Below are 20,284 nucleotides of genomic sequence, written 5' to 3'. Positions count from 1 at the left end.
CCCCCCCCCCCCCCCCCCCCCCGGAGGGATTAATCCCCCTCCGCCGGGGCCGCTCTCACTTCCTCGGGAGCAGCGCTGCCAGTCTCTGCTTCTTGATGGGGAGGAAGTGGATCTCCTGCGAGCTGACCTTCTTCAGCTTGATGGCCCGGCCTTTCGGTGCCTTCTTCAGCGGGTCATTGGGGTCGTGCGGCTCTGCCTGGGATGCTGACGGCATTCCGTAGAGCTGCTGCAGGGACGCGCCCTGGCTGCCGTCCCGCTTGATGGAGAAGTTCTTGGTGGAGACCCCCGAGAGACCCTTTATCTTGCCGCACAGGATGGCGGGGATGGCATCTTTTACGGAAACAATGACCTTGGCCGTCTGCGAGGTGCTGACGATCTCCAGGTTTCCGGCCCCACTGAGCGACGCCTCCTGCCCCGCGGGGCCGGGGCCACCGGAGCTGCTGTCAACCACCCACTTGTGCTGCCGGCTGAACTCCAGCGAGGCCAGACTGCCCAGGAGCTTGGAATCTAAACTCTGAGTGCATTCGACACCCAGAGACAACGCAGTAGCAGCTGAGTCCTGACGGGACTGGAAGGCTGACTCTCTGTCTCGTCCCGCTGAGCCGCCGGAGCCGCGGGACTGAACACACTTTTTCCTTGCGCCGGGCACCGACAGGTCAAGCACGCTGTCCTGCTGCAGGACGGGGTATTCCTGTTTCGGTTCGACCGGACACGCCCTGACGGAGAGATCTAACGCCTGTCCTTCGTCTGGGGGGAGGGAGGAGGGGGACGCGTGTTGGGGCTGCGTTGGAGGCATAGTGCATCTGCTCGAAGACAATGAGGGAGAGGTAGTGTCTTTTGGAGAAGTCTGAGTGCTTTGACTCACAGTGCAAACAGGTTTTGGCATGTTCCCCTTCGAGTCCTCGGTCTGAGGGACGGGGACGGGGACAGGGACGGGGATGGGAAGAGGGATGGGCAGAGGCACTGGCAGGGGGATGATGACGGGGTAGGGGACTAGGAGCGTGGCAGGGGGGACTAGAGGGGCCAAGGGGGAGGTATAGGGGGGCGTGAGAGGAGGGAGGGGGAAGAAGGCGGAGCCTGGTGACTGACAGGCCGACGAGGCGGCCTGGGAAGGGAAGAGGTCCTGCAGGATGGCCGCGAACGCTGGGTTTTGGAGGAGAGAGAGCAGGTTGGCGTCCTGCGCCTGTCCCGCGGACTTCTGGTCCACAGCCGGAGGTAGACCGAATGCCAAGGGGTTCTGGCACAGCTGGGGACAGTTGGCGGTCTGGGGGAGGACGGAGGGACTCATGTGCTGGATGACCTGCTGATCCAGGACCAGCGGAAGCGAAACGGGGCTCTGGCTCGTGATCAGGTACGGCGCCGCCCCCATCTGGCCGAGCTGGGGCCCTGCCGCCCCGGCCATCTGGAGGTGGATGGGCAGCATCAGCGGGCTCTCGCCCAGGCACACCGGGTGCAGCACAGTGGTGGCGACTTTGAGCGACACGCCCCCGGGAGATTCGGGGGTCACCGCCGCAGGCTCCGCCGGGTTAGAGAGGCCTCCTTTGCTCAGGCCTGTCGCGCCGCTGTCGCAGGAGTTGGCGGGAGCGGGCGGTGGCGCTCCTTCATCCACTTTACGGCTGACTTCTTTAGCTCCCGCCTCGGCGCCGCAGCCATTGGTCTGCGGCCGCGTCGCGGCTCTGGACGCGTCGTCGCTGCCCTCCATAATTCAGCTTCAACAGTCGGTCGAAATGTTCATCAGGCGCTACAAACGGGTCTCATCCATTATTCTTCTAGGCAGCCCTGCAACAGAGGAAAAAGAACAAAACTGTTTACTGTCGTGTGGCAGTTTCACCGATTCACCATGGCATGGAAAATCTCACACAGACAAAGTTCACTGAGTGTGTTGCCTGAAGGACGTCAGCTCTATGTTGTGTCGAACACTGAGCTGCCGTTTGGAAAACTTAAATATGAAGCAATAAGAAAAATGTATATTCAGTTTTAAGATTCCCTTTTATGAGTTTTAAAATTTACAGCTACACGTTCCATGACATAAAGACTAACTTGTGAGAGGTAGAAGAAGAAGAACATGTCTTTTAATGGGTACGGCAGCAAAAAAAGACTGGTTCCTACATTTCCCATAATGCAACTCATTAAAAACATTAGTTGAGTAAAACCTACATCAGTATTTGACTTTGTTTGAGGCTTTCTTTCACATTTCCCAAGCCCCATCTGAGAGCACCTCTTATTACATCACTATGACCTCATCAAGGTCATACGAAAGAGATTATACAGCAGGTCTCACAAGGCTGAGAGGACCTGCCCTGTAAACTGACACTGACAATTAGCGGAGTGTCCCTTTAAATCCAGTCACATGGGATCGGTGGGTCCACTTTTCCCACTGTGGGAAAAAAATCTAATATGCAGTTGAAATGTATCACTTGGCCTCGCTGCTCACCACGAACTAATCCGTACAGTAGACGAGAGTGAGGACGAGGAGAGTGTGTACAGTCATCAGAGCAGAGGCCTTTGTGAGGAAATTGGGACTGAGGAATATGAATGAGATTATCTGCCTTATGTGTCCTAAAGCCCAGTTATCTGCTGCTGGTGCTGTTATTACAAATAAAAAGAGAGTGAGGAGCCAATGTGAAGGTAATGAGAGCAGGTATCGACCCAACTGCGCTTCTGAAGCCTTGAGTTTAGTACTTTGGCGAGGCGACATCTTGGTTTTACTAAACCAGAAGTGTGTGTGTGTGTGGGGGGGGGGGGGGGGGGGGGGGCTGACTGAGAGCTCAACTACTGCATGTCCACCTACACCTGCATGTCCACCTACACCTGCAGCCATGCACCTATTGGACCGTACCAGCTGTCAATCACACGGTATGCATAGGGTGCATTACATTATCGTCTATTTTACTATGAATTAGACTGTAATTTACTGAATGAGCATTATGCCGTATTGGAGAAGACTTGAAACTAGACATTGAACCATTAAAATCCTCGGGATAACGTTTACTGACGCCATAAATCAAGTGAGAGGTACAGTCATTTTCTCATAGACTTCTGTGGAAACAACCAGTGGAGTCGCCCTCTGCTGGTCGTTCCAGAGAAAACTAGTAATGTAAAGTAATAACCAAGTGCTTCTTGTCTAATCTTTGACATTCAAAACTAATTGTGGTCTCCTAAAAAAAACTCAGCAGTTATATCTGCATAGAAGAGGTTGTGCAGTAAGAGAGAGCCCAGTTGATCATCGATCCATCTATGTATCTCTCGATCGTCCCAGCAGCCCACTGAGTGTTTGCTTTCCTCATCTCCATCACCAGCCTGGACCGGCCGTCAACCCTCATCCACCTTAGAGGTGAAACGTCCCTCGGGTGCCTGGAGGTACAAATGCATCCAATGTCAGCGAGGTCAATTATTTATACTATGATTGGAGCACCAAGGATAATGTTCAGGTCCTGGGAAGAGGAGGAGGGGGAGGGGGGCTTTAAACAACCTGAAACATTAAAGTTTGCCCAACCGTCGAGAGTTAACAACTCAATTAAACGCACAGGCTACAATTTTCTAGTAAAAGCGTAACACTTTTTTCCCTTTCTTCCTCCCAGCAGCCTTCATGTGGTGTTGGGTTTCCTCGGTGAGCGGCGAGGTGGAGCCCTCTATCCCCCGCCCCCCCTCCCCCGGCTGGTTTGATATTGTTCTGCAGCGTAGATGGGACATTGTAATAAGGCTCTGATGGATTACACGGAGGATCCTACAGCCAGATGGGCGAGCGATAACCTCGTCGCCCCTGCTTGACACATGGGAAATGTCTGGGAAGTGTGCGCACCCACCCTGGGAATAACCAAAACAAGAACCCCCAGAGAAGATTACTGTGTATTTATAGCTCAGAGCTTCTGTGGCCTTTTCCCTGAACACAGAGTGAATTAACTTTTTGGGCTTCAAAGAGGAAGGTGTGTGTGTGTGTGTTCTCTGAGTGATGGCCCGGTGGTCATGGTCACAGACACATGGTCATGTCATACACGCGACTATGTCCTCGGTCTGAGTCAAGCCAGACAAAGATGACTTGGACAATTTGTTGACATGCGAGCATGGACATACATGAGTCTCACACACACACATATATTCTGTACGCACGCATGAGCAACACTGTGACAAAAGATTGTTTTCTCATTAGAGACCTCATTTTCCTTTTCTGTTCCTCTGTCTCCCAAAAACAAAAAGGAAAATATGATCTAATGTCCTAAAATGAAGACTTTGAGTGTGAACTCTCTCTATTTTATTTTTCTACGGTGGACTCACTTGCATTCCAGGAAGTGTGAGGCAAGACATTTCCTGCTCGATAACGCGGTCATGAGGTCTGTGACACGATGAAGCCCTGCTGACCAATATGAAAGAAGTCTTTCTTGGTTATGACTCCCCTGCTGTCACACGCTGTAATGGTTCGGCCCGAGTGTGTGCACGAAGTGAGGGGGGGAAACGGGGCCCGATGATGCACTCCGCTCGATTTCATCGTGCCCTGTCAGGACAAGATAACTTTGTCTTATTTCATTATTTTCTTAGAGATCGTGGGAGTGACTCTGAGCCGTCAGTCCACCTCCTCTTCACTTGAATTATGTGAGAACAATGTCAAACTCCGCAGACGAAAGGAGGAGTTTAACCGGCAAAGTGTAGCGAGAGCCAAAGTACATAAAGGGCCGGGCTCATCTTCTTCCTTTTTTCCCCAGTTATATTATTTGACACCTGTGGCTTCGCTTGGTCTCGGTGTTATCACAGAGAGGGAAGGTCAAAGACACAGACGTCACATGATGATGAGTGTCGAGAAATAACTCTTTGATTCCTGCTGATGTGCCACAACGTTAGCGTACCACGTTCCTCCAGCTGACTCTCTACTCTCAGGCAGACATTCAGCATACAGATAATTATCCGAAGATGAAATAGGACCCTATTTCCATAAATAGATTCAGGTTTAAAACGTGTTAATCTTCCAAATCCTGTTGTAGTTCCCCAACTCCACAGGATGATCAGAGTCTGTGGGGGGGTCGATAAAAATAGCACGGGAGCTAATGCAGTTTTCATTATATGTGAGCTAACGCACGAGGCATGCGACACAAACAAAATGTGCAATCCTCTCGCAGAGCAGCGACAGAAGCAGCCGCACATGTGAGGCCGATCATCTGTTAGAGGTTTGTGTTCGCTCACCAGTAACAGCTAATTGAGTAAATAGGCAAGAGGAGACCTAACAGAGAGCCAAGTAACCCCCCCCCCCCCCCCCCCCCCCCCCCCGTCCCTGTTACTGTAATGATTCCCACATTTTCCCTTTTTTATTTTTTTGTCTCCTTGCCTCATTGGTGGAATGTACGCCATACTAAGTCAACAGCATGGAGAGAGACAAAAAACAAACAATGCCACCATATAGTGCCCTTCTTCACCCCTTCCTCGCTGTAGGTTTGATTTAAGAGCTTAAAGCAGGGAGGAACAAAGCACTGGGGGGGGGGGGGGGGGGGGGGTGGAGCGCCGCTGATGATCGAAAGGTCATCGCTCTCTACGCCCCTCCGCTCCGCTAGCCAATTACATCTCATTAGAGAGGGACACAGGGAGGCTCGTCATCACAAGCTCCACGTCCTTGGACCCCACGGTGCACAGCACTCTGCTCTCACATCAGCGCAAATCACCTCCCGTTCACCGGGGCCTCCTTGCCCCGCAGCCGATCGCCTGCGTGCCGCGGTCGGACACGCTCACATTCGATGAATAATAACTCACAGTTCCCGTTCACGCGACCGTGACGATCGCCGTGGTGGAACGGTGACAGTCACCGTTGGATTCCAGTTTTTCCCGCTGAGAAATTCGTAACATAATTGTATGTTTCAAATGGATTCACATCAAAGGATGAACACACACCGCACGGCCAAGTGCTGCTGTGTGAACTCTGCTGCTCTCATCAGGGTGGTGGATGTGTGTGTTTGACACACTGGATGTAAAAAGATATTTGAAGATATGGTGTTGTGTGTGTGTGTGTGTGTGTGTGTGTGTGTGTGTGTGTGTGTGTGCAAGCACGAGTGTAGAACTGGGGGGAAAAGGGGGGCAGACTACCCAGGGCCCAGGGGTGATGGTTGGCACTGGAAATCATGGAATTTTTTTGTAATAGTCATTAGTGTCATAACATGAATTAAAAATCTGTCTGAATACATTATTGGAGAGAATTGTGGAGGGGCCCACAGAGACAGCTGTGGCCCAGGATTTGGTGCTAGGCCCCTGTGTGTGTGTGTGTGTGTGTGTGTGTTTAACACAATACAATAGTTTAAAATTCTCTATTTTCTCACGGCAGTTTTATAAGGGCATGTGACAGTGCGCGCGGACACACGCGCACAGAGAGAGAGAGAGAGCGAGAGAGAGAGAGAGTCGCGTCTGTGACGTCAGTCCGCGACACAGTTCCCGGTTCATCCGAGGAGCGCCGTCCCTCGGCAGCTCCTCTCCGCCGCCGGCGGTGACATGTTGCCCGCAGACAGACGCGTGTCCGCCGCCTGAGCTCTGCCGACGGCTCGACACGACGGAAACATAAATAAATGATAATGATGGGGGAGGAAGAGGTCGGGGAGGAGGGGGCGAGATGGGGAGGGGGGTGTATGCGCTCGTCTCCACACATCACACGGCAACAAGGTGACGGTCCGGGGGCACGCGAGGCTCCGCTGTCATTATATAAAAAAAAAAAACCGGTGCTGAACGACGGAGCCACTAAATCAGCACCTGATGGAAAAAAAAAGTTTCCGTTACATCGACGCATATTAACTGATTAAACAATTTTCGTTTAAAAGGGGGCGACACTGACGCGCTATCGCGGTTCAAGCTAGCTGCGCACGTCGCCTCCGACAGCAGCGTCAATACGTTGGGGAAAAAAGACAGAAATTGAAAGAGCCGAGCAACTAGCTTCATATGAACCCTCGTGCTCATGCGAATATGAGAAATTAATATTTGAGAAGGAGAGAGGACGGAAGGCGCCTCGTCTCTCTCTCTCCCCCCCCCCCTGCGTCACCTCCTCCCCTTTAAATCGGATTCTTCTTCTCCTTCTTCTTCTTCTTCTTCTTCTTCTTCTGCCATAAGAGCGCAGCTCCGCCGCCGACAGGACGACGTCCACTCACCTCTGAAGCCGACGAGCGCGTCGCCGGCAGCTCCTCCCGAGGCCGCCGCCGCCGTCCCTCGGTGACTCGGTCGTCAATGAATGAGACCCGTGGCGCTTCGCGATGCACAGACACGGCCGCTGTTTATCTCCTCATTGCGGCTCCCCCGACGTCCAGACCCCGGACCGGAGCTGCGCGCGCAGCCCTCGCCCCCTCCCTTCCTCCCTCCCTCCACCTCCCCACAGGGACAGATGGGAGGAAAAACAGAAATAAATTAAGACACATTTTCTGTTGTCAATACTCGAATTCGAATCTAGACAAAAGCACACCCAACCAATTTATTTTTTAAATTTTGCATGACGTAATTTTGTCTGTCCACAAATGTCCAACACCTGAACTATATGAAGAAGGGGTCAACCCCCCCCCCCCCCTTGGCAGGATTAACCCCAATATAACCGGGGTATTATCTACCAACCTATATGGGATAACTAGAATAAGGCCGGAGGAATGTGCGCGGACAAAAGGCTTGAGTGAGTATGAGCGTGTTTCATTCTTTTTTATTTTAAACTCCACACTCTGGACAGTGTGTTATCCCGGGGACTGGCTGATGACAGAGGCAGAGTTTGGCAGCTGGGGATGAGAATCTGGCAGTGACAGACCCCCGGGGTGAGTAGGATCCCCCTGGGGGTCTCCATATCAGTCCCAGCCAGCCTCGGGCTCAGCCTCGGGGGAGGGGGCCCCGGGGCCCCTGGCAATCCGCAGGGACACTGTTTAATGCACTGTAATGAGCCTCGCAATATGCCCCGGTGGTGTGGTGGTGACTCTGGTGTGGTTACCTCTCTCAGGGTGTCCCTTCCCCCACCCGATGCACACCCACAGTCAGGATTACTCACATGTGGAAACACTGCTCAGGATCGAGACTTAAATGTGCTGTTCTCAGGATGTACCCATCCAATAAATACTCTTCAACCCAAGACAGACCGCTTAATATTGATATTACTGCCACTGTGATTGTCAATACCGATTCATTCTGTTTGAATCAGATGCTGTTTTGCTGAAGCAGGACCCTTCCCAGGGTTATAACATCTTTTCTTCAGAGCTAAAATTGAATAAAGCCCTGTAACTGAGAAAATGTGAAGTGAATTTTCCGAGGCAGAGGCACGGCACACACACAATCAGGTGGCCTGAGCTAATAAAATGTGCAGGGAGGAAAAGGGTCAAAAGGTCGACCGGCAGGAAATAATGACATTTCTGAGTTTAGTCAGTGTCTGAGCTGAACACGGACACAAGGCAGACGACGCAGCCTTCAGTAAACCCATCCACACCCACCTACCCGCATGGGCATGTTTGCAGCGTAGCTAGGCTACAGCTTACGTCTGCACAGCTGGTACATTTGGTGCAAGGAAACAAACGGCTTGTGGACGCAATAGGCCAAAAATCGTTTCACTTTGTGAACACATTTTGTTGACCTCTGCGAATGGCAAAAAAACATTTTTGAATACATGAAAGCCACACCGTTGACATATGAATTTGTGCTGTGTGTTCTTTGTCCACATCGTTCATAACGAGCCGATGATAAAAGTCATCCTGGGCTGACATTTGCTTTTTAAGGCTCATACAATATCTGCTGAACTGTCTCAGTGCCAGAGGGCGAACAGCAACACAAAGGCTGCTGCACACGACACAAAGACAAACCATCGAGAGAAAGACATGTCTGAGGTCGACCAGCATCAAAGCCCGTGGGACAATTCCTCGTGGTTCGGTGCAACAGAGAGCGAGCGGACCATAGGTCATTGTTATTTTCATTTATTCTCCATCGGGGCATGTTACACACGTTGAGAACAAGAAAACTCGACTCCTGCCAATCCTGTCACCGATGTTAACGAGGTCAGGGTTCACGGCTAGCGCACCCCTTTGATCGGTACACACTTGTGATGCCCAACATCCTCCCGAGCTTTGTTTCCCTCTTTACTTCCCCGTCACATATAGTCTGAACTCAGTCGAGTGAGAACAAGGCGTTTCTGTCTGTCACAGGCTCATATGACATTAGCCAGAGCGATCAAGGGAATTTACATCTGACTCCGGTGTTGGAGCGCGATCAGGGTCCTGACATAACACATGCAGGAAATGACACGTGCATAACTACAGTGGTGTGAAAAAGTGTTTGCCCCCTTCCTGATTTCTTATTTTTTTTCCATGTTTGTCACACCTAAATGTTTCAGATCATCAAAAAAATTTAAATATAAGACAAAGATAACACAGGTAAACACAAAATGCAGTTTTTAAATGAAGGTTTAATTATTAAGGGGGAAAAAAAATCCAAACCTACATGGCCCTGTGTGAAAAAGTGTTCTGATCTGCCCCCCCTGTTAAAACATAACTTGACTGTGGTTTATCACACCTGAGTTCAATTTCTCTAGCCACACCCAGTCTGGAAAAGGTTATAAAGCCACTTCTAAAGCTTTGGGACTCCAGCGAACCACAGTGAGAGCCATTATCCACAAATGGTGAAAACATTGAACAGTGGTGAACCGTCCCAGAAGTGGCCGGCCGACCAAAATTACCCCAAGAGCGCAGCGCCGACTCATCCAAGAGGTCACAAAAGACCCCACAACAACATCCAAAGAAGTGCAGGCCTCACTTGCCTCAGTTAAGGTCAGTGTTCATGACTCCACCATAAGAAAGAGACTGGGCTAAAGTGGCCTGCACGGCAGAGTTCCAAGATGAAAACCACTGCTGAGCAAAAAGAACATTAAGGCTCGTCTCATTTTTGCCAGAAAACATCTTGATGATCCCAAAGACTTTTGGGAAAATACTCTGTGGACTCACGAGACAAAAGTTGAACTTTTTGGAAGGTGTGTGTCCCCTTACATCTGGCGTAAAAGGAACACCGCATTTCAGAAAGAGAACATCATACCAACAGTTAAATGTGTTGGTGGCAGTGTGATGGTCTGGGGCTGTTTTGCTGCTTCAGGACCTGGAAGGACTTGCTCTGATAAATGGAACCATGAATTCTGCTGTCTACCAAAACATCCTGAAGGAGAATGTCCGGCCATCTGTTCGTGACCTCAAGCTGAAGCGAACTTGGGTTCTGCAGCAGGACAATGATCCAAAACACACCAGCAAGTCCACCTCAGAATGGCTGAAGAAAAACAAAATGAAGGCTTTGGAGTGGCCTAGTCAAAGTCCTGACCTGAATCCTATTGAGATGCTGTGGCATGACCTTAAAAAGGCGGTTCATGCTCGAAAAACCCATGCTGAATTACAACAATTCTGCAAAGATGAGTGGGCCAAAATTCCTCCACAGTGCTGTAAAAGACTCACTGCAAGTTATCGCAAACGCTCGATTGCAGTTGTTGCTGCTAAGGGTGGCCCAACCAGTTATTAGGGATAGGGGGCAATCACTTTTTCACACAGGGCCATGTAGGTTTGGATTTTTTCCCCCCCTTAATAATAAAAACCTTAATTTAAAAACTGCATTTTGTGTTTACCTGTGTTATCTTTGTCTTATATTTAAATTCGTGTGATGATCTGAAACATTTAGGTGTGACAAACATGCAGAAAAGAAATCCGGAAGGGGGCAAACACCTTTTTCACACCACTGTATGTCTAAGGGCCGAGTCTGTTATGTTGAGATTAACATGTTCAGATGCTCGAGAAAAGAAATATATCACAGATGTGTTATTTTTCTGGTCAGGACACAAAGATGAAAATTTGCACTCCATCTGCATTGAGTTTCCCAGCGGACGTCCTCTTGTGCATTCAGCTGAAGGACTCCCTCTAGTGTTAGTTGTGAGGTGAGACGATACCACGGGACCCTGAGTCAGGGTCACTGACTGTAGCAAGTGGAGATCCAGAACTTTGCTTGAAAAACCTTCATTGCAATTTTACAGTCTGTTAGAAATTCTGAGCCAAAGCTTTAACAGCTGTTGTGGGGGAAAAAAAATAATAATAGGGTCAGCTAAAGTTTAGGAGTCTAAACTGCCACTTCAATGAAGAACATCAGGTCTGTAAGAAGTCTTTGTTTTCATGTGACGACAATTTGAATTGTAAAAAAGCCGAAAGGCCACAATTCTCCATCTGTAGTGAAGGTATGAGAACCATACCTGATAAGAAATACACCCGCTGCAATAAAAATCCTGATTAAGTTGAAGAAGTATGTAAATATTCTGAGCAAAATGTTCAGTGTAAAGTAAAGAATGGCCACTGTAGATGTTGTTCTACAGCAAATTAATTCACATTCATGTTTAAGCAGAGTATTGTGTTATAGTTTGTCTTAATCTGTATTCTAAGTGTCTGGTAGTTTGGTCTAAAACAATGAATCATATTCTATTAAGTCATTATGTTTTGTATGTAAAATCTTTATCTGTGAAGTAGCTAGTAACTACAGCTGACAAAATAAATGTAGGGGACTACAAATGTAGAATGAATATTACAAAGCAATTTGTATCTAAGCAAATGAGTAAAAATTGAACTGTAAACCTTTAAAATGAGGACAATTAACATCACCACAGAACAAAGTAGTCATTTTCAAAGCAGTCACATTTATTTTTATTTTTATAGACATTTGCTCGGCGGCCCGTTGTAGGATTTACTATTGGGTTTCCACGATGCTCACTAAAAAATAAATACAAGACAAAGTGTTCCACAGCTCAAAAATATACAAAGGTTTGTAATCAATGTAAACTTTGAAAACATTTTTTTTTATTGTTTTTACATAAGAAACAATTGTACGACCCTTGTGACAGATCCAAAAGTCATCATATTTACAATGTTTTTTTGTACAAAAAAATACAAAGCTGATACTCACATCAGACTATATAGATGTTGATCTAAAATGAAATGCATCTAGTACCGTATAAGTTATAACTCCAATTCTTCTTTAGTATCGGTTTGTGTTTTTTTCAAGAACGTTTTGAGTCAAGTAAACGAGACGATGAGAAACGGTTTAATGCCACTAACACGTACACGTTCGAGCCTTTGGCAGAAGCATCTACTGTACTCATAAAGTGTGGATATCATTCAAAGCAAAGTCAAACAGCTCCATGTACACGTCTATAAATATGTCCAGGTACAGCGAGAGACAAATCAAACATCACTTTATCAGTGCAAAAAAAATTTAAAAAGTTGGAATGAAGTTCACAGACATAACCCATAGTGTACCCTGTTAAACATGCATGTGACTGCCTCAGAGTGGAGTATGATTATTAGGGCCAAAACTAAGTTGATACGTCATACAGTGTACCAACAGTGAAGAACAGTCAGTTCCATATGTGAATATGGCTACATAGGCTCAATCAGCTTTGCATAATGGGTGAGTACCATCGCTGCAATAAACACCATTTACCTTTAAAAATGTGTTTTGAATATGCGGGACCAAAAAAAACAAAAAACAGCTGCCGCTAACCCCCCTTCTAGCTTATAACTGTTAATATTGTCTTTCCATGACATTTAATGAGTTGCTTTCATATTTGTCTCTGCAAACCAGTGTCTCAAATAAGATTTAGAAATTTGTCTCTCGTAAACAAAATAAGTATTTGAATAAAATATGTTTAAAAATAATAATAACAGCAATTCATTTGCATACTTCCGTTAAAAGATTTTCAGATTCGGGATACTTCAGGGTGTAAACCAAACTCGGGGAGTGTGCGGAGATTTTTTCTGCATCAGTTATAAAAAATAAATTACGTTGGGATTGTTCACACAGAAAGTTATATTTTTGACAGGGAATAAAATAGACCAACGTCTGGTACAAAATAGCAGCAAATGCCAAATCTCACAAATCAGGAACTCTACTCTTCTACTCTTCACCTAGCTCCAAATTTGACCCTACATGTTCATCCGCCATCACGAATCTCACAAATACGCTCATCTTTCTGAGGCCCGAAGCTGCTTTGTCACTTATTGTCTACATTTGTATATTTTTAATAATCCTCCTAAACACTTTCCATTTGCCTCTTTTCAACAATTCAGTCAGAAAACCACAAAAATGACCCCTGTTACGTGATTCTTCTTTAAAATGTACGACCTCCTTTTTTTCTCTCCAGCAGCTCATCTGTTTCACCTCCTAAAACTTTATTGTTAACTTGTTCCTCTCCCATGTCAACACCTGCGCTCCCTCCACCGGATTGTCGACTTAGTGCCTGGCTCCGACTTCTTACTGTCTTGCCTCTAGTTACTCGTGTTATTGCATTAGAATTTTTTAATATGTACTTACGTTTGAAGAAAAACATGTAATTTCACTATACACTCTTAAAAAGGACTGAGGGAAGTGTACAAACACATTTGAACAGATGCACTGTGCTGCTTGTGTTTGTCCTGATGTTCAGTTGTAGGTATCAAAATCATTTTGGTATAACTGGTGTAAGGAAATGTCTAATTGCATAGGTATTCATAGAATACATGTTTTTTTTACAAGATATCGATTTTAAAAAAACTGTCAATTTGAAACAGTCGATGAAACATGAACATACTTGTTTGATATTCGGGCTGATAGAGGGGAGTCACTTGTGTCAGATATGGCTTTGGGCAAAGTGTGACACTCACCAAACAACTGTTTTTCTGTGGGACTGAACTGGTATAGCGTTTAGCCTATTAATTATTTTTCATGAATAATTTTTTCTACAAAACGCAGATGTTAAATAAGTCGGTGCCACAATTGTTATTTTAAATATTCATTCAATGAAGTGTTTTTTTTTTCCTGGAAATATATAAACTGTATAAAATGTTTTTGAACACAGCTAAACACTGATTTAAAATATCCACAAACACATATAGGAAACAGCTATAAAACTCAGTTCATTTATGATTATTATTATTATTTATAGCACGGTGTTCCCCTAGTGTTCTATTTACCAAATGATGCTCATCACATCTTTTATATATGTATATTCTATTATAACATTCTATTATAACTCACTCTGGTCCATTTGTTTCATCTGTAAACTAAAAAAATAATCTCATACCTTTTTGACATTTAAACTGGTGTTTTCTACGTGGAGCCCTGTGACGAGCGGTCGTCGTGGGGACTTCCGTCAGAGTTCTCCGTCTCGCCCTCAGAAATGGCCTGCATGGGCGCCGAGAAGAGTCTGCCGCGCATGCCGTAGCGGCTGCTGGTGGCAGGCGGGGGAATCCTGGGGCGGCCCTGCCTGGAAGCAGCAGACGTGGGGAAGGATTTGGGAGAGAAGCCCTCGGCGTTGGCTCTGGGGTAGGGGCTGGAGAGCTGATCTGGTCCTGAACTTTGCTGCTGTGGCTGCAGGGGGGAGCCCAGCTCATCGGGCTGTCGGGGCGACTCCGTCAGAGAGTCTCCGGGAGATTTCGGAGCAATGGGGCTCTTGAGGATCTCTGTAGCGGACATGCGGTAACTAGAGTCTGAGCGGCTGCCTTTCTTAAGCAGCAGCAGTTTGAACTCCTCGTTGGAGGTGCTGGACTTCTTGGCGTTCCTGTAGATGGGCCCAGAGACTCTATGTAGGCCCGGCGGGGTCGCAGCGGGGGAGGGCGACAACACCGAGACCTGGGAGCTGACCGGGGAGCTGACCGGGGAGCTGACGGCGCTGCTGACGGCGCTGCTGACGGCGCTGCTGACGGCGCTGCTGACGGCGCTGCTGGGTGGCGTGCTCCCCGGTGCAGCATTGAGACGGTTTCTCGCACCTAACTCGGCGGAGTCCTTCCGACCCAGCACTTTCCTTTTGGACCTGAGGACGAAGAAAGTCACTTTAGAATCTCTGTGTAACGTACACAGCACAAACACCAAGAACGTGCCGCACAAAACACTCACCTGTGGATCATAGCAAACAGATCCTCAGTGGTGCGAGTTTTGGTGGGCGACAGAAAGACCTCGTCCACCGGCCTCGACTCGTCACTCAGCGGGGACGCTGCGTTGTCACAGGGTGTAGAATCTGTCGAGACGAATAAGTCTTAAACATTTGAATTCAACACAGCACACCTTTTTCAGCTTGTCGCTACTTATAAACTTATGAGAAAACACATGATTAATGGATTATTTATTTTGTTTTGTTACAGGTTGTTTAGTCTCCAAAAATCTGTGGCACAGTCAAAAGCACAGATTTATATAATAAAATATAAAAATCAGCAAATCCTCATAACTGAGAAGCTTAAATGGTATATTTTTACACTTTGACCAAAAAAATACTTTAACAAGTAGCCTCTCATTAAGTTCTCTTTAAACTCTTTTCCCCTCAAATGTCTAAAAGTGATCAATCAATTTATTCTTTCAAAAACTAAAAGACTTTCCAGGAAATTCCAAAGTGTAAAGAACAGAGCAACAGCAGTTGGAATCTTTGTAGCCGCTCAGATTTGTTTCGTGACCCCTAAGATGGTCTCAATCATCAGGCTGGGAACAATTCTCAAACCAAATCTAAAAGGCATCAGACTCATACGATACCTTTTGTAAAGTAATCCTCCGTCTCTGGTGCGGACTTGTCCTTCCCGCCTGGAGAGGCACTTTCGGTGGATACACCCGACGACTCGTATCCCTCTTCTTTGCAATCTTCACTGCCGATTGGAGTCACTTGCAACAACTGGGGTTGACTGTCAGTAGCAGGCACTTGGTCGAGAATGTCGGGTCTCCTGGGTGAGCCGTGCAGGGCGGGGGGAGCGGAACACATCTGTTCTTCGATGGGCTCAACTCTTGGCGGTTGTGAGGGCTCCGGCTGCGAGCTGCAGTCCACAGAGCAGACGGCTGCTTCTGCCGACTCCCTGCGCGTCTCTGCTTCCTTGGCTGTGGTCGCGTCGCGGGTGTCGGACGACGGCTCTGGCGTCGGCCTGCACGATGTCGCACTCTCTGGAGGAGCCTCCCTGTCCTGCTTGTCCCTCGTCTCACTCTCGCATGCTGCTTCTCCACACGCAAGCTCTTCGTCCGAGGTGAACGGCGACCTTAACCACTCCTGTGAGGTTGTGTGAAGGTGATTATAGTTGTGCAACAGCGGACTCTTCAGCTCTAACGATTTACTACATGAAAGTGTGCTTTTTAGGTCCACGGTGGGACACTTCAGTCTGGAAGCTGTCTTGTCTTCATGACTCCCCTCGGCGTCTTTACTGAAGGATCGCAGCTGCACCGAGTGCAGCACCGTGGGTGTGATGGACATGGGGCGGGCATTAAACACCTCCGAGATGGTGGGCGCGGCAGCTTTGGCCGGCGCCGCGGCTTTGTGTTTGTTTTGGTGAAGGATTTGAATCTGGGTCCTGTAAGCCGAGGCCTTGTTGACACCGTGAAGGGCACTTAGGTCGAGGTGGGTGGGGGGGATTATGGGCAGCTCCAGGTCAGTCTTGGAGGTGGCTCCGTCCCTGCAGGACAGTGATGAGAGGGACGACTTCCTCTCGGGGACTTTGGGCTTCCTCTTGCCGCTGGATGGAGACAGTGGCCCGGGGAAGAAGGCGGAGGGGAATGAGGAGGTGGGGGTTTCCGACTGACTGGAGTAGCCGCTGGATGGGCTGGCCAGGCCCGCCAACTTCTCTGGAGAGGTGAGCTTAAACTCGCTCTCGGCCGACGGAAGTGAGGGAGTGGTGGCTCGGGAGCCAGACTGGGATGTCTGAGACTCGGAGCTCTCCTGCGACTTGATGCATTCGATGACGGTCGTACCTGTGGCCGTGCTGGAGTTCGACAAGGATCGGTACGGGTCGCTGGATTTTAAATCATTCAGCAGCCACAGATCTGCGTAGTCGGACTGCACAACCCCATCGTCCTTAAACGAGTGTGCATCTGTGGAGCTGAAAATACCCAAGTCGGGTAGATCTGCTGAGTCCTCCACCCCCCAGACCACCAGGGGCTCTCTTTCTATGCGCCTCGGAGAGCCAGACAAAACCAGCTGCAGTCTCCTCTCCTTGGAAGACAGTGGAGGTTGCTGCCCACATGTAATCTTTGGTTCCTTCTTGTCAGAGATGTTCCCCTCACTGCAGATTTTCCTTAAGGACGAACTCCTCTTGGGGGGAGACGGCCTGGCCTTTGGTTTTCTCAAAGAGAGGCAGCGCCTCCCCAGAGTCATGTGACCACTCAAGTCGGACAGGCCACAATCGGAGCCCGAGGCTGCGTAGTTGTACGTGAAGCTTTTGCTGCCGTTCAGACCACAGTCAAAGTGCATGGAGGTGTAGTACCCTTCAGTGTCTACAGAGTAGTGCGACACGGTGTCCGCCTTTTCTGACGGCGGCTTGTCAGAGAAGCTGCTCTCACATGTGGCCATGCTGGTGAAGCTCGGGCAGCCCAGGCTGCTCTCGGCTTCTCTGCTCGGCTCGGGGCTGAAGTCATGCGGGCGCAGAGGCTCGGGGTGGGGGTAGCTCCACTCCTGCTCGACGGGCGTGCTGACCCCTGCCTCCTCCAATATGTCCATCGCTGTGGAGGAGAAGGAGCCCGCCCGCTGGGTCCTGAGGCCCTGGTAGTGGTCCAGCATGAAGCCGCTCGGGTCGTCGCTGGTGTGAGTGGCGGCGTTGAGGGAGAGCTCAGAGTCACAGTGCGAGGAGCCGGTCAGCGGTGGAGAGGCCGCAGGGGGGATCGTCTCTGAGGTCTGCGAGGGGCAGGTGGAGCTGCTCCCGCTCCAGTTGCCGCTAGAAGACTGGTGGTCGTCCTTATGGTCCATCTGGCCGGCCAGCACCCCGGCGGCTGAGACACAGTGCACAGGGCTGCTGAAGGTGTCTGAGCTGGAGGAGATCTCACAGCTGCCCATGTCGGCCTTCCTTGGCAGCTGGGATCTGGTCCTCTCCATCCAGCTGCGCTCTGGACTCTCAGAGAGCTGCTTATACTTGAGGCCCAGCTGGTGTTCGGAAATAGCCTGGTCGTCTGTGCTCTCTCCTTCATCCTTCAGAAGCAACTTCCCGGGTCCGGGAAGGAAGTCCTCGGCGTCAAAGGGACAGAGGTCCTCTTCCTCGTCGTCACTGTCATTTTGCCCGTTATCCATCATCCGGCTCGTGTCTCGGGGCAAACTCCTGGTGCGCAGGTGTGCGCCCACCGAGGCGGCGAACATGGTGTCGATGCTGTCCGGCAGGGAGGAGATGTTGCCTGCAGAGTAAGACAGGGAGAGGGAAACCCCCTGGGCTCTCTGCGCCCTGATCCTTCTCCGAGACGGCGCTTCTGAGATCAGAAAGTCTTCTGTCTGGCAACCCGAGTCCCTGGTGCTGAGATGGCTGGCCAGCTCCTCGCTATAGGACGTGATGTCTGGACTGGCATGAACTATGACTGTCCGCTCTCTGGAACCTGGAGAGTCATCAGAATCTGGGAGAGAACAAGCACAAGGATGAGAAGCATTTAGAAATGCAATTTAACTTGAACTACAGATTGACGCTGAGATGAGGACATTGGAAACTCTTCCAAAATCCTTATTTCTTACAAGGTTTAATGCATTGCTCTCTCTACACTCACTGCCTGTCATCTCTCTACTGTCTAATAAAAGCATGAAATGCCCCCGAAATACCTTGAAAGAGAATAATGAAAGACTAAAAATATGCTTCCAATCACTAGTTGATGTTTTTCATATTCATGTTGGCAATATATAGATGCTCTTTCAGTTTTTTCCTTCTACAATATCCTGATGTAGGATATATTCTTTAACACACAACGGTACTAAAATACTGAGCATTGCTAATAGTCATTTGTCTTTGAAATTAAGTGGCTAGGCCCTTGATACTAAACCATACATTATATCAGAAATTACAGAAAATGACATAAACATCACCTTTATAATAGCAGAGACAGCAGCTTTGGATATCGGGTGTGTTCGTGACTGACAAGCAGTGAGATGGAGTAACGTACCTAAATCCTGCTGCACCTGTCTGGGAATGCCGGCGACCGTCCTCCGTCTCCTCAGCTTCCTCCTCCGCTGAAGCAAAGACTGGGAGTGAACGAGCGAGCAGCGCACACTGGCATCTCTGTCAAAGCCAACCCCTGCAACGGAGACACGACATCTGAGAGGAATCTTTGTTTGGTGCAGCGATTCCTTCTTTAACTCTCACGCTGTCCCCCCCCCCCAAAAAAACGAAACCATTCATTCTACGAAAGTAGTAGTGGCGGAAAGCTACCTGATGGAGCTCAAAGCCACAGTAAGACAAACTGTGAGTAAGAATGAGGAATTATTCACTACTTGATGTAATGTTTAACCGGTCAAATTAAAAAATGTAAAGAAAAAAAATCAAAACTATTCTGAAAAAAGGCATAAAGGAAACAATAAAGTCCCCATGTTGACGTGTGAATACTGCAGTGAAAGTCTCAGCGTCTTTGTGTTTCCTCCTGGTCTTCCAGCCTCTCCCTCCCCATACATAATAACTATCATGTGATAGCAGGTCAGGCTTTTCAGCACCATAGCAATTGCTAGCCTTTGCTTACTATGTGCATTTTTTTTTTTTTTTTTTAAATCCTCAACTGTCTCTGGCTCAGCCAGTCTTCACTTCTCTTCCCTGAATCAATGCGAGCACGAGTAAATAACACGGGGCAGATCTTTTCAACGCTTTGGACAGAACTAATTGGCATTCAGGTCATGGCGTCTTGCTCTTTGCACAGGCACAAAGTGTCAAAGCATGAGAAAGAAAGTTAACAGGGCCCAAAGCATGACTTGCACGATGACAGTGATTCTCTGTAGCAGAATCACTGCCTCTGATAATGAGGACATTTTATCATGATCAGCAGAATTTACAGATTCCTGTAAAGAAATTATGTGTGTGTGTGTGTGTGTGTATATATATATCTGTACAACAAAATAAGAGACAACATGTTGGTTAGTGGGCTGTGGAGCTTCTGGTATGCAAAAGTCTGTGTGATTTGATTTGAAATCACAGCCGCAATTTTAAAAGTATAATTCGACAGTTTGGGAAATGTGCATGACAATAGTCAGATGTTGACAAAGATTGATAACTGCTCTCATGTCGTTCCACAATCTAACTAGAGCCAGGGGACGAATAGCTCAACTTAGCTTAGCATTAACACTGGAAGCAGGTGGAAACAGCTAGCCTGTCTCCGTCGAAGTAACAAAATCCACCTACCAGCACCTCTGAAGATTACTCATTAATATGTTTTACCTAATTTGTTTACACACATATACTGTAAATGTAGGGCTTGTCTTTTAGTCTTGCAAACTACAACTTCGTAATTTTTAAATTTCAGATAGTGAATGGATTAAACAATAAACCAAGGCTAGCTGTTTCCCCCTGTTTCCAGTCTTTATGCTAAGCTAACCGCTGGCTGTAGCTTT

At 48.2% G+C, this 20,284-nt stretch overlaps 2 protein-coding genes across 5 annotated transcripts in view; both read right to left on the bottom strand.

Annotated features, from left to right (window-relative positions):
* Window positions 1–16: 16 nt before the first annotated feature.
* On the bottom strand, window positions 17–7,429 carry zmp:0000001174 (retinoic acid-induced protein 2). Its single transcript, XM_035647504.2, has 2 exons — window positions 7,113–7,429; window positions 17–1,779 (listed from the first exon to the last, which is right to left on the bottom strand). Exon 2 carries the CDS (start codon window positions 1,700–1,702, stop codon window positions 56–58), a length of 1,647 nt encoding a protein of 548 aa, XP_035503397.2. The 5' UTR covers window positions 1,703–1,779; window positions 7,113–7,429; the 3' UTR covers window positions 17–55.
* Window positions 7,430–11,615: 4,186 nt separating this feature from the next.
* Window positions 11,616–20,284, bottom strand: part of nhsa (Nance-Horan syndrome a (congenital cataracts and dental anomalies)) — a 55,417-nt gene continuing 46,748 nt past the window's right edge. For 3 of the 4 annotated variants that reach the window (XM_035647775.2, XM_047336803.1, XM_047336804.1), the window contains 4 exons: window positions 18,853–18,984; window positions 15,496–18,315; window positions 14,869–14,989; window positions 11,616–14,785 (listed from right to left, as the gene is read on the bottom strand). In XM_035647775.2, the coding sequence (XP_035503668.2) occupies window positions 14,083–14,785; window positions 14,869–14,989; window positions 15,496–18,315; window positions 18,853–18,984 (3,776 nt within the window). In that variant the 3' untranslated portion in view covers window positions 11,616–14,082. The remainder of the gene's footprint in view (window positions 14,786–14,868; window positions 14,990–15,495; window positions 18,316–18,852; window positions 18,985–20,284) is intronic. The other variant, XM_047336802.1, reaches the window with a different exon arrangement.

The sequence above is a fragment of the Scophthalmus maximus genome, chromosome 13, assembly GCF_022379125.1.
Source record: "Scophthalmus maximus strain ysfricsl-2021 chromosome 13, ASM2237912v1, whole genome shotgun sequence".
NCBI lineage: Eukaryota > Metazoa > Chordata > Actinopteri > Pleuronectiformes > Scophthalmidae > Scophthalmus > Scophthalmus maximus.
This window is presented reverse-complemented; position numbering and strand designations above follow the sequence as displayed.